This window comes from Carassius auratus, chromosome 20, assembly GCF_003368295.1.
Source record: "Carassius auratus strain Wakin chromosome 20, ASM336829v1, whole genome shotgun sequence".
Lineage (NCBI taxonomy): Eukaryota > Metazoa > Chordata > Actinopteri > Cypriniformes > Cyprinidae > Carassius > Carassius auratus.
The window spans coordinates 27,903,859-27,929,453 of record NC_039262.1 but is presented as its reverse complement, the minus strand read 5'-3'; the positions used below and the strand labels follow the sequence as shown (position 1 = coordinate 27,929,453).

At 43.8% G+C, this 25,595-nt stretch overlaps 1 protein-coding gene across 2 annotated transcripts; it reads right to left on the bottom strand.

Moving 5' to 3' along the window:
- Positions 1–235: 235 nt before the first annotated feature.
- LOC113037705 (uncharacterized) lies at positions 236–25,595 on the bottom strand. 2 transcript variants are annotated; one of them, XM_026195041.1, is made up of 23 exons: positions 25,419–25,595; positions 21,255–21,323; positions 21,060–21,183; positions 19,028–19,127; positions 16,808–16,930; positions 15,915–16,031; positions 14,464–14,624; positions 12,781–12,927; positions 12,604–12,706; positions 11,899–12,027; positions 11,283–11,468; positions 9,814–10,046; positions 7,978–8,817; positions 7,226–7,319; positions 6,736–6,843; positions 5,304–6,395; positions 4,960–5,082; positions 4,627–4,755; positions 4,126–4,318; positions 3,477–3,601; positions 2,829–3,007; positions 1,945–2,078; positions 236–1,221 (listed from the first exon to the last, which is right to left on the bottom strand). In XM_026195041.1, exons 1-23 carry the CDS (start codon positions 25,429–25,431, stop codon positions 995–997), a joined length of 4,749 nt encoding a protein of 1,582 aa, XP_026050826.1. In that variant the 5' UTR covers positions 25,432–25,595; the 3' UTR covers positions 236–994. The 2 variants fall into 2 exon arrangements, with proteins under 2 accessions (XP_026050826.1, XP_026050827.1); XM_026195042.1 differs by lacking the exon at positions 236–1,221 and having other exon boundaries at positions 1,978–2,113.

Sequence of the window (25,595 nt, the reverse complement as noted above, 5' to 3'; positions counted from 1 at the left end):
GACTGTTATGGGGTTAAGATGATAAATCCAAGCAAAGTAAACCTTACAGTATTTCCAACCTTTGCACTTTTCTTTTTTTGCTTAGACAATGTTGTACAAACAGGTTTACATTTTGAATGTGAAGACATTTTGGTGTGAGAAAGAATTTTTTCCCCCAGGAAATCCAGCTGCCACAAACACATCTACTCCTTAAGCAGAAGGTAATCAAGAACAAACACAGAGTACACAAGAAGTGTCTGGTTTAGAAATCATATTTATTGTAGAAAGACATTAGCCAGTTAACAGACACTGATGCTAGACACATGGGTTCACCGAGCATTCACACCGAGCCACATACAGAGCACTTTAAACTGAACACACACAGGATTTGGATCCGCTAATGAACATTGTGAAACCTCTCAGAGATACACACTGATGGATCCACATGCAGCTCAAAACCACCTCAGATAAAACACACAAGTGAAGATACAAGTCAAAAGATGTGAAGTGAGATTCATGCAAATCAAATCAATCCTGCTCGGCAAAATCAAACACACACACACACACACACACACACACACTCCCACCCCCAGTGTCTGAGGAACAGCTGAGGAACACATGGAGGAGAGGATCTGTAGCACATCCAGCACACTGTCAATGTGAATCAGATTCAGATGGGATTACAGACGGAGGAATGGCTGCGATGGGAGCCTCGGGAAAAGCATCAAAACACTGAAAAGGTCACGTTTATATCTCATAGACATATTAAAACATAAACATTTACATATTAAACAATTGATTGATTAGATTATAATTAAAATGGCAGAGAGACAATCTGATTGATACAACCAGTGTATGCATGTAGAGCTCAAAAAGGTCCTTTTTCTCTTGAAAACTAAAAACACATGCTCTGGAAGAGTCCTGCAAGACTCACATCAACACTTGGCACCATTAGCACCCAAAACAACAAACCCCTGTCTAAAAGTGTTAAAAGCATCTTAAGATGGGTGACGGCTCAGAAGCACTTCCTGAAGACTATCTGTGGGCCGAACTCCTCGTACTCGTCTGCGCTGATCCAGGCGTCACAGAGGTCGTCCATGTTGGCCAGGGTCGCTCCGCCGCGCCACACGGAGAAGTCTCGATCGCTCGGGCTGCAGACGCTCACGCTCAGATCCACGGGACACAGGAGACGCAGCTCGTGACGCAGACGCACGGGGAGCCCCGGCAGCAGAGTGTTCCCTCCTAGACACACACACACACACACACAGAGAGAGAGACACACACACGCGTCACTAGGGGCAATCAGGCAATTAATTTGTGGTAATACAAATAGACCCAAGCTTTTAAAATGACTTAATGCATTTATAAAAGCAATGAGTCCATAACTTACTCCAATAACATATCAAAAGTACTCATACATTACACAAGTGCCAGCAGAGGGCGCCAAAGATGATAGTTTTACACTTTACAGAGCGATCTAATGCTAGTTTAATAGACTAAACATTTAATTCAAGTGTCCACTTAATCATTAGCCATTTCTTTAGGACATGCTACAGCACATATAACCCTAACACACACAGATCGAGTCTCAAACACTCCACACATGTACATGAGTTTGTGATGCGCAGCTTTTACAGTGAACAGAGCATGTACATAACCTACACACATGTACATAAAGCGCACGTATCAAACCTGCACCACATACATTTCATTTAACTGAACCATAGTGTTAGTGAATTACACTTGCATTATGCTTTAACATGATTTTTAAGTGGATTTAATATCATGCAGCTTTGGAAAATAGTCTAATAATGCGCTTTGTGGACTCACGTCTGCGAAATGTGCCACTTCCAGTATTTAGCCGATTACTTGACGTGGGCAAAATAAAAATGGAGGATTGTCCATAACTGGATACTGGAATGCAACGGAGGAATCGTTGACCGCAGCGCATCAGGTCACACTCACCTGACAGCAGGACGTTTCCCAAAAAACTGCGCCGCAGGTCGATGTCTGACTGCAGGATGGACCTGAAGACACTCTCGTGCATCCCATAATGATCTCGGCCGATCAGCTCGGGCCTGAAGAGGATCTCCGGTGCCCTGCGAGACCATATCAGACGGTCAGTCTCAAAACCCTGTGCCACACAAACACTCAGTCAAGTACAGGAGTCTTCATTCAGGGCAGAGAGGGCCAGTGCAGGCTGAAATATATTAAATCACTTCTGGTATTACATTAACGATATCAAAATAGTGTGTTGTGAGCATTACCGAGTACACAAACAAACAACATGACTGTAGTTCACACTGGAAGCCAGAGATATGCCCTGACGACGCTCCAGGACTACAAGATTACTATAAAACACTAGGATCTCAATGAACAAAACACCACATCAAATGTGATTTCAAACACTTGACTGAAGTTACTTTGGATAAAAGCATCTGCAAAATGACTACATGTGAAATTAAGAAGTTTATTGATGAACCTTTACATCTCCATGTCACTCCGCACACTCACAAATCTGTTAACTACACATTATCTTTATTATCGCAGGAGGACTCTCTTATTGTGGGAGAATGTTTACTGGTATATAGCAAGTGATCAGAAACGGCCCGTCCCTCCTCAGGGGTTAAATAAGACCCAAATACACCAGCAGTGAACATGAGTGTGATGTCAATATTGCTGCTCGCTTTTTTTGTTGTAGACCAGCAGTGTTATTCCTCAGGCATGTGTATAAAAGCTACCCAGATATACTAACTGAACGCTGTCTAAGCCCGTCTCTGGACCCAGGCCTGAGAGCAAGCAGCGTTACAGTATTAGAGATGAAACCCAGACTCCAGCAGCTCAGTTACCGCAAGCGTTCGGAGGCCAGCGAGACCATCCGCCCATCAGGAAGAGTGTAGTTCACTTCTGAGGCGCTCTTCAGCTCGGTGTCGTAATCCAGCGCCACACAGCAGCACCTCTCCTTCATCTCCCGCACGATCTCCAGCTCCGCAGACGTCTGCAAACACACACCCTGCTCCAGCAGCAGCTGCAGACACACAACACAGTCACAGTCAAGTGTGTGAGACACTTCAATAACAGCAGACTTGAGATGTGCTCATCCACATGAAGATCCACTCAAAATGAGAAATCAGCAGAAATCAGCACTAGCATCAGTCAGGTAACCAGTGAAGAAACACTGTACTTAAGTTAACACAGAAATAAGTGCCCAGTGCTCATGCACGTCCTCCAGACTGAGGATTATTAACTTCACTTCACGTAAAAGGGCCGTTACAGTCACCAAAAATATAACTTGTTTTGTTATTAAATAGCAAGCACAAACCATGTGGCAAACAGTACTGCAAAAATAACTAATTATTGCATGAGTTACTCTTGTGGTGTAACAGTATCGTAAAGCATTACTTTTAAAAGCAAGTTTCATCAGCCCTGAAACGAAGGCTAATAAAGCGTGACTGTTTCTGAGTCTGCAGGAGTGACTGTGGTCTGCTCTCGTGCACCTTCTGGAGCTGCAGGGTGACGTGGGATCCGGCCAGGTCCAAGCGCTGCACGGCGTGAGGCAGACAGTAGCCCTCGAACACAGGAACAGTGTGACTGACACCGTCCCCCGAGTCCAGCACCACCCCTAGACAGAGTTCAACATCTACATCAGTGAGTGAGCGCTGCAGGTGGAGCAGTCTACAGCCCTGTCTCTACAAGACAACATCAAGCTACTGCTGTACACAGATCATCTGGTGATTGGTCCTCCACCCCACAGGGACCTGCTGGACAACTCCTGACAGAACAACACCCAATAACACGTGTAGGGCAGAATGAGGCTGATTCCCATTGATCATCAACATGCAGGAAAGATCTCACTGACACACATCACACACCGATCAAAGATGATGCATCATTAGCTTTCAGCATCTAATATACTGAACATTTCTACAGTAATTCAGTCGAACCATTTGAATTATACATCTCCAAAGTACATTTATCCAAGCTCTTAATTCTGTAATAGAAAGTAATGGTCACATGACATGGAAGTAAAAACAAAAAAAATCTCTATAATTTATATGTAGGACTGCACACCTACAAAGATAAAACACAAACACAGAAGTGTCATAAGGCAATTCTGAGAGTGATGAGCGTGTGTATCTGACTGACCGGTGGTTCGTCCCGAGGCGTAGAGCGCCAGGACGGCCTGCAGGGCCACGAAGACGAGCGGGACGCTGAAGACCTCAAACATCAGCTCCACCGAGCGCTGCCGGTTCTGCAGCGGGTTCATAGCGGCTTCGGTCAGCAGCACGGGATGATCCTCCGGAGACACACACAGCTGCTGGAACGCATGACGCCAGATCTACAGCACACACACACACACACACACACACATCAACAAGAGCTGGTAGACTTATAACGGTCTTAAGAGTGTCTGTGTTCATGCCCCAGGTCAGTCTTCAGTCATGATGAATCAATCCTGATCATATCTGCTTCTTGATTTAAGGATCAGCATTGGTGATATCTGCCTGGCTATTTACCCTTTCATTTCTCATGTTCAATATCTAGCACTGTTAATGAGCCTCCATTCATAGATGCAGCTGACAGGTCAGGAGCTTAAATCTGATCTCCAGAAACATCTGTCTGTTTGGGCGAGGTGAAGGCACTCACCATCTCCATCTCATCCCAGTTGGTCACAATGCCGTTTCTGATGGGATACTTCAGGGTCAGCACTCCTCTCATGTGCTGTGCATCATGCCCCACATACAGCTCTCGGTCCACACTGCTGTTCATCACCTCCTGCAACACAACAGAAGAAACACAGACTCCAGTTCACTCACACCTCCACAGCAGCTGCACAGAACACCATCCCGCTTATTCACTGGATTAAAGCCATGATAGTTACAGGGCAAGACATTATCAATCTAGCAGCTGAGACTACAGTACATGCTGCTTTACCCACATGCATGCTGTACACTCAGGTAAAGCAGGGGAAGGGTGTACCTCATATTTGGGACGGCCGATGACGGTGGGGAACACAGTGGTTGGAAGATCCTGGTCTGCAAACCCAGCCTTCATCAGACCAGACCCTGTGTCCAGCACGATGGGCGTCTTATAATCCCTCATCTAACACACAAACAAACTGATTTTAAAGACCAGGTCAATCGTGCTGATATTCAGTGCATGTGACAGCTGTATCTTAAAGGCATTTCCACACCGTATTAAATTCCAGGGACTACATTCTACTAGCATTAGAGTGATTTATTCAGCGAGTGAGTGGATTGGCTACCGTTAACTCTATCATTATAACCGTTATGAGCGTGGTGTTGTCTGAGGGCTGTCTCCACCTGTCTGCTGGATGTGTGCAGCTGCTGGAGAGGAGATCCACAGGCCGCTCTCATGGATCCTCCTCCGTCACAGACCTCATCACAGAGCGCAGAGCTGGAGTCCTCCGCCTGTCCTGGGATCAGCACTGCCGTGTTGTTGTTGTTGTTCTGCATCAGCTTCGAGGGGGCGACGGACAGCCCTGACTCCAGCCGATCCTCACAGTCTGATGGACGTCTCTCGCCTCCAGGATCAAACGCACCTGGCACATCACTGCAGTCCTGAGGCGAGCACGCTTCACCCGTCTCCTGTAGATCTGCACCGTCTGGACCGTCACAGGACGACGCTTCATCCTCTGAATGATCAGGATACACGCTTGCTCTGGGTGGGATAACTTCCAGTTTTCCAGTCTCAGACAAGCCACTCGACTCCACCGGCTCCGGGTGAGACGACTGAAGGGATTCAGAGTCCGGTCGTCCGAGGCTCGTGGTAGAAGCAGGCTCAGGAGTTAAACTGGAGTCTGTGAGATCAGCTGGATTTGGACTGGAGAGCTCCTCTGTGTTTGAATCCATGTCAGAGGAGGTGTTCTCCGTGTCTGTAAGCTGTGGTTCATCCGAGTCTGGGAGCGACTGGAGCCCACAGCTCCTCAACAGCTCGTGGTCCAGATCTTTCAGCGCCGAGGTCCTCTCCATGACCGAACACTTCACAACCCTGTGGGGTTTGCTGGACCTCCTCTTGACCCTGCCTGCTCTCTCCATCTTCTCCTGCTCCAGCAGGAACACGCTCCTCTCCCTGACCTGATCCCGCCTCGGCTCCTCTGACTCCACACTCTCCGTCAGCTTCACACGCTCCTGCAGGATTTGCTGCTCGAGAACCTGAATGTCTCTGAGCTCTCGAAGGATCCCGCGTCTGTGCTCCTCAGGACATCCCGTGTCCCACTGCACAGGCCCTTCACATGCGGATGGACTTCTGTCAGATAATCCTGAGGTGTCCGAGTCCTCTTCACATACCTCACAGGACCTCAGCGTCTCTGAGTCAGGGGAAGTGAGGTCACTCTGAAGGACATCGTCGTCCAATCCGATCACCCCAGACTCAGCCAGCTCTCTTGGGGACATCTGGAAGGAAAGGTGTAGAAACAGGTGAGGCTGCGAGCAAGGTTTTTAAAAGCTGAAGTTCTTTAAACTTGAGTGCAGTGTTCTAGAATGTCTCGTGTCAGAAGCTGCTATAAAGAGCGCAGAATCAAAGAGACATCCATAGCACATTTACATTGAAATACAGAGGAAACAAACATTTTAGATCACCAGATATAAATAATGACTTGGGCAGAAATTTCACTAAATTGTTGCTATAGTAGCATAAGTTAATGCTAGAACGCTATGCATTAGGCAACTGCATTAGAAATACTCTTAAGTCTCTTCTCATGTTTTGAGTGACTCCAGACGGACTCAGACTCACTGTGCGGAGCTGCTGTTCTTGAGTCCATGAGGGCCAGTGTTTGTGCAGGTCCTCTGATCTCAACAGCTCCTCCAGCTCCACTTCCTGTGCAAGCACGCTCTCCTCCTCCTGAAAAAAACAGTGGAGCAGGGTTTTCATGGTACACGTACTATCAGAAGTTTTCGTTACAGGTCTTCTGGTTCAGCGTGCATGTGTAGCAAACAAAAACAAGACAGACTGATCCTGGAATTTAAGAAACTATATATTTTCCTCATCTATGAGCTTTCATTTGACGCATGAATGAACACCGCATTATACAGAACACATTCCATCCAAATCACCACAACAGCTTTGTGCTTTGCTACTTCGGATTAAAAATTACCAGATTTTGAATTCCTAATTCTATCATAGAACTCACATTAAATGCCCTTATGGCGCTCTTTAAGTGTGCAGATCCCGGTACCTGACCTGATGCACAGACATGAGAACAGAAGAGATGCTCAAGACACACCTGTAGTATCTCAGCTGCTCGGTCTAAAGTCTCCTCCACCTCTCTCAGCTCCTGTTGCTCTCTCTGATCCCAGTCACCGAGAGACACGTCCAACCTACACCGAGAACAACACCAACCCTTAGAAGAAGCATCGGAAACAGAGCAGGGACATCTGACTGACATCTGATGCTGCTCACTACAGTAAGAGCTACCACAAAACATTAAATGGAAATGCTCCCCCTCTGATCGTCCCAGCTGTAGAGGAGTTTCTTCAGGTTTATAGAAATGTTTCACTGCATCAGTGTCTCAGCAGTGGATGCTCTGCAGTGAATGGGTGCCGTCAGAATGAGTCCAAACAGCTGATAAAAACATCACAATCCATCACAAACGTGTGAGACAACAGCAGATACACTTTTTCACTGGAGGAAGTGTTATTATGGATTATAGACTGTGTTTGAGTTAAAATCATCTTAATGCTGGATGTGTTTCATCTTTTGTCTTCCCCAGATGTTCACTGATGGACTGGAGTGCTGTGGATTATTGTGATGTTTTTATCAGACTCTCATTCTGACGGCACCCATTCACTGCAGAGCATCCATTGATGAGACACTGATGCAGTGCTACATTTCTACAAATCTGATTCCACCAAGAAACACCCTCAGGCATCCAAGACATAGTGGAGTTTGAATAAATTACTACACATTATTATTGTTAATCATTAGTTTTAACTGTTGGCTGAACTAATGTTTCGCACACTTAAAGAGAAGTCTGACCGTTCGTAAGAGTCCCGTCTGAGATTGTGAAGATCGAAGGTGTCCCAGAGAAGAGAAGGATCCTCCAGGGTACTGCTGGGCTTGTCTTCCAGATCTGTTAAGGTACTGGAGAGGACGTCTCCCCCAGGATCCAGCTGACTCTGGTCTGGAGCGGTCCCCATCTCCTCCGTCTGAGAGGGTCTCCTCGGGCCTCTGGAGGAGCTGGGGGTGATGGTGACCGTATACGAGCTCTCCAGATCATCTATAGGGAGGCTCAGCCAGGGGTTCTTGGGCAGCGTGCCGGAGCGCTTCACCTTGATCTCAAGGTTCAGAGAGTCGGAGGTTATTTTGGGAACGATCTGAATGCTGGCACGAGTGGAGTCCCGCTTTAAACTAAACCCTAGCTCTTCACGCTGGTCTTCAGAATCAGACACGCTCACGATGTTCTCCTCGTCAATCTGTCCACGCAGAGGTTTGGACTTGAAAGCAGAGTCTCCGTGTCCCAGAGTCCTCTGCAGCGGCTCTCTTCTACTCCTGCTGTCCAGGTGACTGCTGGCCGCCCCGTCGAAGCCAGAGTCGAAGGAGCTGAGAGAAGGAGGTTTACCTGCAGACCACATCTGGTGACCGCAGTCTCCAACTGAAGGCCACTTGGCCAAATCACACAAGCTGTCATACTGAAGAACAGCATGAGCGGCCGAGTCTGGAGGCAGACCGCAGGACACCCGCTCGTCCTCGGGGGAAGTGATGTCAGAGGTCTGGTGGTGACCCCTGAGGAACTGGTACTGCCACTGGAGGGCGAGCTGAAGGTCGTGAAGGGGAACAGCTCCAGGGGAGGTCAAGAGTCTCCTCAGGGTCATGCATCTGTGAACAGTCATGAAAACAGGTTCAAGCAGAAGCTCCACGCTGCACAAGTCTCAGGTTTCACTGCATTTCCAATAACATCATTCACGACCAACCAATCCACAGAGTTAAACTTCGACAGTGATGAACAAACTACAAATCAGTTTTGAGATCTATCTGGCCCAATAACAAGATTCACAACAGCATTTCTATGACTTTCCAAGAGGGGAAAGAAAAAGGCCATCACACAGAGCAAGAATTTTGTGTTTACTTCATAATAAAATTGATCATGGGTGTATTTTTGACAATGTTAATAACTGTGGAAACATTACTTGACTGACAACTCCTGCAAACAAGAAAAAAAAAAAAAAGCCCCAACACTAGCTTGCCTTATTCTTCCTATTCTGTCGGTCTTTTCATTTATTATACGATTTAAAAAATAAAAAGGCCCTTGCTCTGTGTGCTGCGTTTGAACTGAGACTTGTTCTAGCACTTATATATCATTGCTCTGTTGATTATGATTGCTTCTATTGTCCTCATCTGCAAGTCGTTTCGGATAAAAGTGTCTGCTAAATGCCAAAATATAAAATGTAATTAAACTGTTTAGTAAGATACTTTATCAGTATTGCTGATGGGTCCAAAAGTTTTCGGTGGCCAGTTTCAGTTTAAGGTAAACTAGCAGATCATCAGTTTAAAGATAATTGCGGTCTAAATTTTGACTATAAGATCCGATGCACTGCAGTGAATGGGTGCCGTCGGAATGAGTCCAAACAGCTGATAAAGTTTATAATTTTATTTTGTATTATATTGCAATTATCAGCAGCTTGGACTCTTATTTTGACGGCACCAATTCACTGCAGAGCACCCATTGCCAAACAGGACATTTCCAGCAATTTCATCACATAGTTTTTTTTTGTTTTACCACCACAGCAACCCACGAGTCCACACTGAACAAGGCTGCTTGCCCATACTGCACTGTACAAGTCAAGCAGAAGTGCCCAGTGTTTATCTGTGTACCTGTGAGACAGCTGTGTGCCAGTGAGCCGGAGCTGCGGGTCGCTCACAGCGTTGGACAGATGAGCCAGCTTCACCAGCTCCTGCACCTCGGGGCAGGGGTGTGTCCTGAGGAAGCTCTGCACTCGTCTCCTGCAGCTGGACAGGTCTGGAGATCGTCTGAGCTCACTGTGTCCAGACCACAGCAGCTCCTGCAGGAGGCTCTCGCACAGCACTGCAGCGTACCAGCCCTGACACTGAGCGCGCACACACACACACACACACACACACACACACACACATTACACCTCACACACGAGGACAGAGTCAAGCTGAAGACACCAACACCACATTATAGACACAAGAACACTGTTTGGGTCTCATGTACTTTGACCTTGTGTAGCTGTCAAAAGCCCCACTGTTCATCGGTCTACAGATACATTTACATAAAATAAAAAAACGGGCAAACTTAAAGACCGCTAAACTGGACCAGCTAATGTTGTGCTCAAGACACTGTGTGGCAGTAGAGCTGAAGTTCATCTAAAGATATACGGAGGTATATTTGATTGTGCTGAAGGGGAACTAGTGCAATTATACTCCAGGTGCGCTAAATCTCTTCATTTAGTATTCAGAAACCATACAATCCTCTTAAAGTGACATTAAAACACATTTTAGGTTCAATATTAAGAAATGTGCATTGTGCACAACTAGTCTTTCAAATAAAGATGAATTGACTACTTTGTGCTCCAGGGTCACATCAGTAGCAAAGGTAGATTTGTAGCTATACACCACTATACAGTGTATGGGTCAGAATTATACATTTTTCTTTTACACCCAAAATCATTAGGATAGGTAAAGATCATGTTCCTTGAAGATTAAAGTAAATTTAGTAAATGTCCTACTGTAAATATATCAAAACTTAATGTTTGATTAGTAATATGCATTGCTAAGAACTTCATTTGAACAACTTTAAAGATGATTTTCTCAATATTTAGATTTGTGTGCTCCCTCAGATTCCAGATTTTCAAATAGTTGTGTCTCAGACAAATATTGTCCTCCGATCAAACCACACATCACTGGAGAGAGGATGTATAAATCTCAATAAAAAAAAAAAAAAAAAAAAAAAAAAAAAGTCCCTTGGTTTTGTGCTCCAGGGTCAGACATCTATCATTAAGTCTCAAGCGATACGTCAGAAAACATGCTAATAGATCTGAACTATAAATGCATTTTATATACACAATAGTCCACATTTGAAGTGGATCACTAAGTTAAATCAAAGTTGTCCCAAGACAAGAACGTATTTTAGTTTAAGCACATCTCTGAAAGGTTCTGATCCATCCTCAGTATACATCACTTCTTTACTAGGATAGTTTCTATCACACGGATCTGCTCAGTTCTTGTACGGTTCTGACACGCGTCCATCAACAACAGCACTTCCTCCCTCCCAGAAGCTAAAGACACACAGAGAGCGACCAAACACAGGTCACACATACTCTGTTGCAGGTGTGATGGAAGTCAGACACGGTGCTGAGAGTCTGATACAGACGCTGAACCGCAGAGGACAGCTTCCCCTTCAGTCGCTCCAGATCCTCCAGCCACGGCTCCGCAGGCTTCCTCTCGCTGAAGGGAACCGTCTCCGCTAACGTGTGCATGACGTCCTCCGCACGACGAACCAGCGCCTGCTCACAAGACAAACTCTGCCAGGGTCACACTGGGACATTACAGCATTACTACAGCTCAATACAGTGAAGTCTTTCATTTCACTGACCACAGGAACACAGCAGAAGAGCTTATTCAACAGACAAGTGTTATAGTGAACGGACCGGAGGCATCTGAAGCAGTGATAGACTTAAGACAAAGTACACTTCAGTTCTGATGCAAACACTCACATACACCTGCTCTATTTGATCTCATGTGAACACGGTGTAAAACCGCTCAGGCCACTGTCACTGCCTTGTGGACAAACTCATTTGATTAATAAAGTGCACATGCATATGCTCAGCTCACAACATTTAGAGGAATTTGATGTGTGCTTGTACAATGCGGTTGAAAATCTGCATCACATCTACTGTACACAGCCTGAAGTGTGTGTACAAACGGGTCACGCACCATTGCATGAGTGTATACTGAAGCCTCAAACTCCAGCCGGATCTCTTCAGCTCGGTGCACGTCTGTAGCCACTTCAATCCTGTAGGGCTCAACCTTCTCCCTGTACAGCACACACATCTGCTCCTGGATCTGAAACACATTAGCACCGCACTCAGACTCACAACACTTCTTAATGTGGATACTACAAGTATAAAGCATGGTTTACAAAATAAGTAGTTGGTCACATCATCTGGATTCATGTCCAGTGAGAGGTGCGCAGTGTTGGAGACACTAGGTACATGTAACAGAACTACGGGAATTAGTTACAAAATAAATTAACAGTCATTAGTTTCAACTACTGAGAAAAGTGTGCAATTGAAATTAGTTTTAACATCAAACATCTAAATATTCTAAAACACAGATTTGTATTAATTTCCCAAATTGCACTTACTGCTCTGAAATATGAGAAAGTTTCAGGAGTTTAGGACACAAACAGAAAATAATCTTAAAGCATATACTTATTGAATAACTTTTTCCCAAGGCATTGTTAGTGCAGTGCAAAGATTTGATTTCAAAAGCCGTATCATAACTACATCTTCTGATTGTGAATCTGTGTGTAACCTCAGAAAGGTCTTGAAGTAGAAGAGGTTTTGTGGTGGCTGTGCTTTAACATGAAATCTAGGCTCAGATAACCTGGCCTATCCTGTGCCTGAGGGTGCTCCTGACCTGCTGGGCGTCTCTCTGCAGATGGAGGAGCTGCAGCTGGACGTGTGCTCTGGAGAACACCTGCTGCCACAGTAACTCCACCTTCTCCACCGCCGCAGTGATCCTGACACACACAGAGAGAGACACTGGGTCGTGGAGGCGGCGGAGCTCACTCGCAGACAGCTGAAGGACTCATACCTGTTGTAGTTGTGGAGCATCTCTAGTGAGGTGTGTGTGTAGAGCAGCGTTCCTGCCATCGCATGGAAACAGGGCTCTTTCTCAGGGAACCGCAGCTTCTCCAACAAACCCTCGCAGTGCTTCAACAAGTCATCCAGACCAAGATCCCTAAACACAGTCACAATGTCACACTGGATTTCTGAGCTGGGAGATTTGACGATACAGCTCTATAAATGGTCAAACAACTGATTTAACTTGTTTTACATTGCATATGCAAATATATCTGGTGCAGACCGATGTGGGCAGGTCTGCTTCAGTTACTGATAAAATACAGCGTGTGAGGAAAAAAAGTCTAGAGGTACAGTAAGAGAACGAACACCTGAAGCATGATCACACAAAGATGCCTCCGCAAGCAAGTGAATGGACTGAAGGAGCACAATTATCATTCGAATACCTAAAAAAATAAAAACCTCCATCTTGGTGATGTTTTAACTAGGGAAGGGCGATACGGGCTTAAATATGTTATTTCTAGTATTCATTGGAAGAACAAATGATGATAATTTAGGGAATCCGGTTTCATTAAGAAAAGTATCATCTTTCCTATTTTTACCCCAAATATGGTGTGAGCATTGAAAACACTGGTACTGTAATTACTTGAATTGCTCCACTGGCAGCCAGAGGGCGCCCTTGAGCAGAAACACCATGTGTGCATCAGAATCAGTGTCCAGGGGAAATAGAGGAAGGCAGACCGATCTGTTGCTAGAAGATGCTATGACTTGTGAAGTCAACACATGACATTTCCTAACCATGACAAAACAGCGTTTTATGTAGAATACATCATGAGATTACAAAGTAAAAAAAAAAAAAAAAAAAAAATATATATATATATATATATATATATATATATATAGTTAGCGTTACATAAACATACCATTGCATAAAATGTATGATTTATCAGCGTTTTATCAAGCAATCCTGGGTACTTTTATAAGGAAAGTATATTTAACAACTTCAGTTTATGGTTATAATCGAGAGAAGACTTATTCTTATCTTAGGGAGAACTTTTACTGATATAATCTCAAATGAGAAGACCTCGGTCATCCCTAGAATAAAGCACAATACAGTCAGTTTTGTTTTACGTGAATGTAAACGGTTGAGAAAGAAATCTGTAATAATACTGGATCACTCCATTCGGTCTTAAAGTGACAGCAGCATAAAATTCCTTCGCTCCGTCAATAACATTTATAAAACAGCAGACCAGAAGACCAATCACTCACTGCTCTAGACTGATTAACTTTAACAGCTTTAATAAGAACCAGCACATATTGACTTCATACAGTGAAGGGACAGTGTTTTATTTTACATTATTAAATGCAAGTACCAGCATTATTTCTGAAAAACTCATCTGCCATTTCACCACTGTTCTCCAGCACAGCGAGGCTTAGGGCACTGTATGCTTTTCCTTTGCATAGATTGAGTTTTAATGCACTCTGTTGGTCAGTAGTCCAGACACATGCTATGAAACACACATCAGCCTGTATGCTGCTACAAAACCTGCACCGTTTCTCAATTCATGACAACATGTGAGTGTATAATACTGTCTGGAGCGGTGTCCAAAACCCTTTCCCTGTACTTCACAGACCACTGCGTGACCGGGTGTACAGACCGCCCTAAACCCTGTGTGTGCTGGAGTCAGAGCTGTACCTGCGCAGCTGCTGGAAGTGGGCCTGGTTCACACAGCAGAACTCCTGCAGACGCTCCAGATCTGCTGGGACGGGACGCTTCGAGAGCGCCTGCAGACTCCAGATACAGGACGGCAGGCGCTTCACCACCAACAGGAACTCCTGCACAAACGCATCCATCTCCTGCACACAGAGGACCAGACGCTGAGACACCAAACCTGATTCAGCTTTAAACGGGTCATGAACTGCCTTGATTGTAGACTCAGAAGTAAACCCCCTCTGCTGTGATTGGCTGAGGGCGGTGTATGATTGACAGACTGTACGCTGTGGACGCTGCTGTGATTTAGGTTAAAAAAAAAAGCATAAATAGTACATATCAAATGATCTGATAACAGTCGGAGCAATAGTGACCACATAACTTGCTTGTGTTGCGACATTGCTGTCAGATCCAATATCACGTTATCTTTTAGTTTCAATCTTTGTGAAAATCCTGCATCAAATAGTGCCTTGTTTTATTTCATTGTTTCCTAACGTTGGGATCAGAAGGAAAGCAATGCAAACAGGTTTTTTCCACAGCTTGGCACTGCATCTCATCTTCATGGTTTGGTTTGTGTGTGGACCTGCACATTCTCTGGTTATTTCCCCTGCAGTGGGCGGGGCTAGACACAGCAGGTGTGTTCAGCTTTAAGGCACACAGATGTAGAATTGGTGATCAGGGCCAAACAGAGCGATGGAGAAACACTTCCACACTATTACATCAAAGTCTTACATTCCTCAAGCTGTTGTTTTGGCAGACGGCCTTCAATAGAAGCTGTTTTTAGCTTACAGTATGTTTTTACAGTACAATGACCTCTTGTGTCAAAAGAGTTTTGGTTTGCCAGTTCATGAACCCTTTAAGAATTAGCTTTAAACCCTTTAATAAAACACAAAAGAAACACACATGCCCCATCAATCATAACCTGTGGAGCGCACCCTCACCAAATCCCACGCTCTGCTGAAAGAAGCCCAGATCAGAAAGAGTAAACCCATGAGAAAGAGCGACGCTGGACGCACGGATGAGCGCATCACAGGGACAGTGTGGGTCTCTTTCACATGCTAATGACCACAGATGACTGTCCTCTGAAGCTTCTCCAGGACGACACACAATAGAGACGATGTGCTTCTGAATACACTCACTAATGAGTCACACATCTGAGTCCGCGCACACACACACTGAACATGCACATACTAAACACGGCCAGGAGGATCTGCTGGGGAGAGAAATCTAATGCGTGTAGAGTACATCAGGCTGATCATGAGACCCTGCTGCAGACTGAGCAGATCTAAACACTGGAGGGAGGACAGGAGCAGGCCGTCACATGCTTTCGGATCACACACACAATATTACAGTGGGGTCTTGGGTTTAAAAACCTTTCTGTATGTAGACACTCATCAAAACATTCAACATGCTTCACTAATAAGCAAAAGACTCACCTTAACGAAGGCGACCCAGCTCTTATGGCAGTAAACGAGGTATCCGCCCAAACTAGACGGTAACTGGCTTCGGTCGATGTAGTTGGAAAGCTCAAAAACCTCTTTGACGAAGACACGCTGTCCACAAAACAACATAGAGCTCAACATTAACCGCTATAAAGCAGAAACACATGCAAAATCTGGGATAGGGAACGGATTTAATTCGGTTTATTTCAGATATGGTGACATTTTCAACATGGTACAAAAAATAAAACCTGTAAACCAGCGGTAATCCGTGGGACAACAGGATAATCAAATTAATAAAATGAATGTTCAAAATCAATATTCAAATGTCAATCTAAATGCACACACTTATAAATTAATAAGATAAAACAAATAAAGAAACAATCATATTAGAATCATTGTGTGAAGCACTTCTGTAGACTCAGTAACACCAGCTCAAACCATTAGTCAGAGCACTTCAGAACTATTGTATAGCAACATTTACACTACATTAGGTTTCATGAAGCCTCATAACTCAATAAATGAACCCCTAAACATTCAAGAAAACAAAGTGGCTTTGACAGAGAAAATCACATCTTTCTCATTTCAGTCTCAATATATAACAGTTTTATATATTGGTGTCAGTCATAACTCACGCTCACGACAGGTTTATTCAGATATACTCCTCTCTAAAGTACTTTTCTAGCCCACTAACAGTGATGAGCACGGACACGAGCTGAAACCCTGATCGATTCTTTAAACCCCTCCTGATGTTCAGTAACGTGTGTGTGTGATTCCTAGTTGGGGTGATTCCTAGTTGGGGGGAAACCTATATTTAGGGCACTGGGACAGAGCAGAGGTGTGTGAGGTGTGTTAGTGAAGGTCTGCACTCGTTCAGACGTGTTACTCACTTTGAAGAGGACGGGTCTGTGCTGCTTGGAGCCACTGGACGTCAGGAGTTTCCCCAGCAGCTTCAGGACATCTTTCTTCTTTGGTTGAACAATATACACCGAGTGTATGACCCTTCTGGAGACCTACACAACACAACACAGGACAGCAGACGCTCTGTAGCTCAGTGACTAATGCAGGCCTGAGAGTTTCCTTTGTCTATGTTCAGGACGACGCCTCCATCATTAGATAAGAGCAGACATGTGATCCTCAGCCTCGTCACCAGCACAAGACCACCGCTCCACGAGACCATCACAAACACAGCATACAGACTTCAGGAAATACATACACGCATGAACAGACAGAAAACATTTCCACTGCCAATCTCCTAAACCAAGTCCACCTGATTTAAACAAATGCAGGTCGCTGAACAGCGATAGCTCCAGACTCATCTGCTCACATGTTAAGTTTTGGCACATGAAGCTGTATCACGCTAGGATTGACGTCAATGATGGAAACAGCGTTCACTGATCTTGCCCTGTGCCAGAGCTCAAGACACATTTACAGTCATGTTCTGAACCCAATTACACCGTCACCACTGTCCCATGACCGACAACTAATAGTTCAGCCCGACATTCAGTCACAAGAAGCCCTTTCTTCATCTGATGGCATTCAACAAGTCTGAATGGAAAACCACTTCACAAGCAACATTTAAACACATTAATAGTGGTTTTCCTGTCCGATTATTTTGCGAAAGCTCTTAAAAGGGGGATATTTTAAAAGTTTCTTCCAGGGAGGTCACAATTCTCAATATATCGAACGGTTCGGTAAAACATCCACGGTTCAACATGCTCATGAATGCCAGTTTTATGGTGTGTGTGTGTGTGTGTGTGTGTGTGTGTGAGAGAGAGACACATGCTGAGATGAGGAAACATCTCCCTGCTTATATTATATTAAACATATACATACACACACATATACACATACACATACACATATACATACATATATATATATATATACATACATATATATATATATATATATATATATATATATATATATATATATATATATATATATATATATATATATACACACATACATACATATACACACACACACTATATACACAACCATTAGCATTATTTATATTCTTCTAGTTACAAGAGTGATTTAGTCAAGAGCAGTGAGAGATTTTGATGACTGGCAGACAGATGAATATTGGACAGCTTCCCCTTTAAGACTGAAGTCTGGATCTAATACACTGTTTTTTATATATATATATGGGTCTTAAGGGAATGTAAACGGTTGAGAGAAAGCATATATATATATATATATATATATATATATATATATATATATATATATATATGCTTTCTCTCAACCGTTTACATTCCCTTAAGACCCAAATAACAGTGTTTATGAGGATAAACGTTCAAAGCCAATAAAGCAGCAGAAATGTTCTCGAGCTCTATCAGCAGCTGATGCACGGTTTACACACTCCTCTCACACAGAAACAGAGACAGCACACACACATAGCTCTGTTTGTGTTTAAACAGCCTAACATCAGTTGTTCTGGTTGTTCAGAGCTTAAAAACACATGCAAACATTAAGTGTTCGTGACCACACGCACAACATCGTGACGTGTACTAGAATGTCGGCAGTCTTGCAATGAAAACATTGCCGTTAACAATTTTGCAGCACCACAAAATAAACGATAGAGAATCTATCAGCCTTCATTTCGTCCATCCGATTTATATCATCATCATATCACCCAGCCCTACTGGTGACAAGTTATGAAACTATGGTATCAATTCAATAGAGAACTTATATAAACCAAATCATCTTGATGTATAATAGGTCCCGTAAAAAAAAAAAACACTCCTATTATTGCATGATTTGTCATCTAAACCATCATAAATCCTGGCTAACACGTTCATATACCACCATAAGGGAGCATTTGATGAACAAATTAACTACGTCTGAAATATCTGGAAAATGGTCATTAAAACAACAAGTGTTTCAATTGAGACTGCTTTGTCTTGTTAGGAACACACTACTCCTTTCAGCACACATCAAGTGTCAGTCACAGAAAACGGATGGAGTAATACTGTAGTAAACTAATGCTTCCAGCGGATTAAACCAGCTGAACACAGAACCACCATTAACCCAGTCATCTCCTCCTGCACATATATAGAGACCGAATGACAGTACATGAGACAGAATAAGGCAGTGAATACCTCCAGCAACAGGAGAGTCTCAGCGATGAAGCGTGCGATGGAGAGGTTGGCTTGCCTCAGATCAACCACCACAGACAGCAGGCTCTCCTCACCTCGTATACTGCCAACAGAGACACAGGACAGAGGGGAGGAAGATACCACACACACACACACACACACCAGTCAGGCATGTGCACAAACAGAGACCTGATCTTCAGAGTGAGTGCAGCAACAGAAAGACATGACCTGATTCTGTGAAACAGAAGATCTGGCAGAAAGTGCAAGCTGCTCTGTGTGTGATCAACAGTGATCAAGGGATGTCAAGAGTTTGAGAAGAGCAACACAAAAGCACCAGAGGCCTGTAATCATAGCTCGCGGGTTAGAGGTCATCACGCCTAGGGAAAGTTCAACTAAAGGTTCATTTTTTTTCGGTGAACTACCCCTTTAAGTTTATTACTTTGATTTAATGCCATGTGAGCTACCTCAGCTATATTTATGTTGAGAATGACATTAGTTCAGTTAAAGTTAAAAAGGTTATCCCTTTAAGACTTTACGGCAGGCGTACACGTGCGGTTTTCGCTGTCGTACGAGTTCGCATGCAATATTTTACAATCATGTGGAAATCATGTATGCTCACGGCTCATATCATGTGCGAGGAATTAATAGCCGAGCAGAGTGCCTTACGAGGACTTCCCGACCATTTTTAAACATGTCTAAAATGTTTGTGAGCTATCGGTGTGAATTCGTGTCGTGTGTGCGGTTGAACGAGCAGATTTGTCGATCTAGCTGAAGTTGACTAGTGAGGATGAACTCTCTGAACTCTGGCAGTAACAGAGCGCTGTATGATGTTTCTAGCAGTGTGTACCATGGCAGTGATGTCCGTGATGATATTTTACAGCGGATCGCCCAAGAGCTATAGTATACAACTAGGGTTTTTAATTCTCTCTCTCACACACACACTCATATGTGGTTTACGGGGACTCTCCATAGGCATAACGGTTTTCTATACTGTACAAACTGTATATTCTATCCCCATACACTACTTTAAATACAGCATTCTATCAATCACTGGAAAAATGCATGTTTGAAACTTCAATTAAACGGTTTAGTTTTTTTTTTTTACGCCATCTGGTTTACAAGGGCACAAGTATCCTCAAACCATGTCATTATAGATATCTGTGTGCCCATAAACCATACACAACACACACACTAGGGTGACCAGATATCCCAGTTTCCTGTTGCTGAAAAATAACCTGTGTGTAGAAACGGCTCGTATCAATATTTTATATGCAGTTATGAGACAGGGAGAGCAGTTATATTAACTTTGTGCGATTGCTTCGGAAATCGGCAGGTCGTAAGATCATGTCATAATCACCTCATCTGTATGATTTTCATATAAACTCACTCGTGACATGTGCATGGACATATGATCTTGTGACCATCTGAATTCGCACCATGTACACCTGCCTTTAATGTCGACAAAAAAAAAATAATGTGGATGTGTTCATTTCTTCATCAGGTTTGTAGAAATGTTTCACTGCATCAGTGTCTCATCACTGGATGCTCTGCAGTGAATGGGTGCCGTCTGATAAAAACGTCACAATAATCCACAGCACTCCAGTCCATCAGTGAACATCTGGAGAAGACGAAAGATGAAACATCCAGCATTAAGATGTTCACCTCCAGTGAATGTTTTATCAGCTGTTTGGATTCACTGCAGAAGATTGGTTTGTGAGCAAGTGACGTAATGCCAACTTTAATCCCATCAGTAAATAAACTCCTCTACTTGGTTCTACACAAAGCTGCATAAAAAGAAAACCGGTTTGATGTTAATGATACTAAAAACCACTGATAGTTGTGCAGGTTGTAAACCATTGTAGAGTGCTAATGGGTGAATGGACTTGCTATTAACACATCTTTCACTCTTTAGGGAGCTCAGCAACATGAATCAGCACCCGTTCTCAATATATGGAAAAGAGCAGCTTGCAGATTCTTCAAGACTTCTGTTTTCTTATTCCACACGTTTAGATTGAGTGACAGCAGCGAGTCATACTTGTGCAGGCGCAGACAGTAGTGTATGAAGTGGGACACCTCCTCTCTACTGAGCTCCTCTGGGAGTTTACCCTGAGCCTCCGCGGGGAACACCACCAGAGGACAGCCGTGCTGGTCAAAGGCTCCTGTGGACACAGATCTCCATCAGAGCAAGCCAACACACAGCAGTGAGGGAGTGAGCGAGCGCGGCTCTTACCGGGGAATATGACCGCTCCGGAGCGCAGCAGCTGATCTGAGGGCAGGGGTGCAGCGGACGCCTGGAGCTCTGAAACAACACACAGCCTCTAGAGCAGCTCTACACACACTTACAGCCTCACATTCACACTGAAACACAGCCTCTAGAGCAGCTCTACACACACTTACAGCGTCACATTCACACCGAAACACAGCCTCTAGAGCATCTCTACACACACTTACAGCATCACATTCACACCGAAACACAGCCTCTAGAGCAGCTCTACACACACTTACAGCTTCACATTCACACAGAAACACACAGCCTCTAGAGCAGCTCTACACACACACACACACACACACCTCACATTCACACAGCCTCTAGTGAAGCTCTACACACACTTACAGCGTCACATTCACACAGAAACACACAGCCTCTAGAGCAGCTCTACACACACACACACACACACCTCACATTCACACAGCCTCTAGTGAAGCTCTACACACACACACACACACACACACCTCACATTCACACAGCCTCTAGTGAAGCTCTACACACACACACACACCTCACATTCACACAGAAACACAGCCTCTAGAGCAGCTCTACACACACTTACAGCATCACATTCACACAGAAACACAGCCTCTAGAGCAGCTCTACACACACTTACAGCGTCACATTCACACAGAAACACAGCCTCTAGAGCAGCTCTACACACACACACACACCTCACATTCACACAGAAACACAGCCTCTAGAGCATCTCTACACACTTACAGCGTCACATTCACACAGAAACACAGCCTCTAGAGCAGCTCTACACACACTTACAGCATCACATTCACACAGAAACACAGCCTCTAGAGCAGCTCTACACCGTACACACACTTACAGCGTCACATTCACACAGAAACACACAGCCTCTAGAGCAGCTCTACACACTTACAGCATCACATTCACACAGAAACACAGCCTCTAGAGCATCTCTACACACACTTACAGCGTCACATTCACACAGAAACACACAGCCTCTAGAGCAGCTCTACACACTTACAGCGTCACATTCACACAGAAACACACAGCCTCTAGAGCAGCTCTACACACACTTACAGCGTCACATTCACACAGAAACACAGCCTCTAGAGCAGCTCTACACACACTTACAGCGTCACATTCACACAGAAACACACAGCCTCTAGAGCATCTCTACACACACTTACAGCATCACATTCACACAGAAACACAGCCTCTAGAGCAGCTCTACACCGTACACACACTTACAGCGTCACATTCACACAGAAACACACAGCCTCTAGAGCAGCTCTACACACTTACAGCGTCACATTCACACAGAAACACACAGCCTCTAGAGCAGCTCTACACACTTACAGCGTCACATTCACACAGAAACACAGCCTCTAGAGCAGCTCTACACACACACACACACACCTCACATTCACACAGAAACGCAGCCTCTAGAGCAGCTCTACACACTTACAGCGTCACATTCACACAGAAACACACAGCCTCTAGAGCAGCTCTACACACTTACAGCGTCACATTCACACAGAAACACAGCCTCTAGAGCAGCTCTACACACACTTACAGCGTCACATTCACACCGAAACACAGCCTCTAGAGCATCTCTACACACACTTACAGCATCACATTCACACAGAAACACAGCCTCTAGAGCAGCTCTACACCGTACACACACTTACAGCGTCACATTCACACAGAAACACACAGCCTCTAGAGCAGCTCTACACACACTTACAGCGTCACATTCACACCGAAACACAGCCTCTAGAGCATCTCTACACACACTTACAGCATCACATTCACACAGAAACACAGCCTCTAGAGCAGCTCTACACCGTACACACACTTACAGCGTCACATTCACACAGAAACACACAGCCTCTAGAGCAGCTCTACACACTTACAGCGTCACATTCACACAGAAACACAGCCTCTAGAGCAGCTCTACACACACACACACCTCACATTCACACAGAAACGCAGCCTCTAGAGCAGCTCTACACACACACCTCACATTCACACAGAAACACAGCCTCTAGAGCAGCTCTACACACTTACAGCGTCACATTCACACAGAAACACAGCCTCTAGAGCAGCTCTACACACACAGCATTATAAACTCACAATTGCAAGTTAAAGTCCATTTCTGAGAAAAAAAAAATACTGACGGTCTCAGAGCTGAGAGTATAGATCACAATTGACTTTCCATTCAATTTTATCTGTATAGCGCGTTTCACGATGCAAACCGTTGCAAAGCAGCTAGCTTCACAGAAACTTAATTTCTACATTATATTTAGGTATGACTTATTAGTGGTGACTATCTCAAGTTGATGTCAATATGGGAGAAATGTATGCTACAATTTCATAGCTTATTATGGTTTTTGACAATTGTGAGTTTGCATTGGTGTTAATTCGTTAAAATCTATGACTAAAAACATTCAAGCTTTTTTCCCAATGACTAAGACCAGATGACAATAAAAGATGACTAAACATGGCTGTAGCTGGGGTTTGTGGGGCCCCGGTGAAAGTTGTCGCAGTCAATTTCACTAGTAGTTCACTGTATGAAGATTCTTTGGGTATAATGTCACAGTTTGCTTATTTTTGCTATAGCCTACTCACTTACATAAATGTATTATAGTGTCCTGTACATACTAGTAAAATAAATATAAATTATATATATATATATATATATTCATGACAACGTGCAGCAGTGGGACGGTCAACTGTCCTTTGCATCTTTTTAGGCTGGCCTCAGCCAGTAGGTGGAGATCGTTGGGGGCCCCCCTCAGCCATGGACCCCAATAATCGTCACCACCTTTCACCCCACCAGCGACGACCCTGAGACTAAGACTTCATCAACATGCAATTTAGTTTACAAAATGAGACTAAAATGTATTCAAAAAGAAAACTCTACCAAAAACCTCCATTTGTCAAAAAAGAACAACAATATATATTTATTTTTATGGCGGACTGCTCTACACTCCTCCACTGCGAGAGCGTTCATGTGTGCGGTTGCCAGGTATCAAGAGGGGCAGTGATACACTTTCTGCCCAGTGTGCTCGGCTTCTTTTAATCAATCTGGCAACCATGCGCTCGCTCCTCATTGTGATGATCTGAAACCAGCGACAAACCTGCTGGAGTTTATCATCTGAATAAGATTCATTCAGCCTGTCTGTGTTCTGTCATGAGACTATATTGTGTTTGAGATTGTGATTGCGGATTAAATACACTTTTTATATCGCTGTTGTTTTAATATATAATAAATCATAAATCAGTACACTAGACGAAGTAAAATACACCATGTGTAAGTCCACATTTTATTGATTTGTGCTTACTGGTTTTAGTGCAATACCTGAAATGCAATAATGTCAATTTACAACAATCAATAATATTATAATTGAGCAAAAATAAATTTGATCAGTTTAACCATTAAACAGCAGGACAAAGATTTGACTAAAGCATAACTAAAAATGTTAATATTTCGTTGACAATCTTGACTAAACAAAACCGAACAGGTTTGTCTCAATATGATAAACTAAAAACTACATTCGATTAAGACTAAGACAAAGTTAAAAACGGCTGCCAAAATAATACTGTTGTACGATTAATTAATAATCTTGTTGCCAAGATGTCAAGGTTTCATTGACTAAAACTAAAAAATGTTAAGACTTCGTTGCCAAACTAAATCGGAGAAGGCTGACTAAATATGATAAACCAACAAGGACATTTAACACAGGATTAAGACTAAAACTGAAAAATAGCTGACGAAAGTCAACTAGTTTGTCACAATTCTTTTGAATTCTTTTAAAATGTTTTTAACTCACAAAAATGTCAAGTCACCTTAAAGCGCTTTTAATAATACCGATTGTCAAAGCAGTTTTACAGTTTTAAATAGGAAAATGGTGTTAAAATGCAAAACGACAAAAGTAATCACTCAAATTGCAGTCACTGTTGAGTTTATATCACACAATTTTGACTTAAATTCCAAGAATTGGGAGTTTATCTCACGTATAAGTGAGAATAGCGCGATGTAAAGTCTCGTGAACCTCTTTATTCAGTGTTCAGTGGCGGGGACGCGCTTCCACAGACACAGTAACTGTTACCTCAGCTCAGAAACAGACTCTAACGGGCTCTTACCTGCGCCGTTCATCTTCACCGGGGCTTCACTGGCTCTCGTCTGACGCCGGTGCTTCCATAACAACTCCTCCGGGAAACTTCATAAGAAACTCAATCTGCAGAGAGACCGTAAGAACCGAAGTAAGCGCTAAAGTTTCCGCCATGTTGAGCCCATTCCGCGCGCATCACACGAGCCGC

What these genes read in the sequence shown, in the direction of transcription:
- LOC113037705 (XM_026195041.1), bottom strand. An exon ending in TCGGCCGTCCCAAATATGAG is followed by an intron (nt 4,756 to 4,959) that starts GTACACCCTTCC and finishes GTTGTGTTGCAG; the next exon opens with GAGGTGATGAACAGCAGTGT. An exon ending in TCACCCTGCAGCTCCAGAAG is followed by an intron (nt 3,008 to 3,476) that starts GTGCACGAGAGC and finishes GTGTGTCTGCAG; the next exon opens with CTGCTGCTGGAGCAGGGTGT.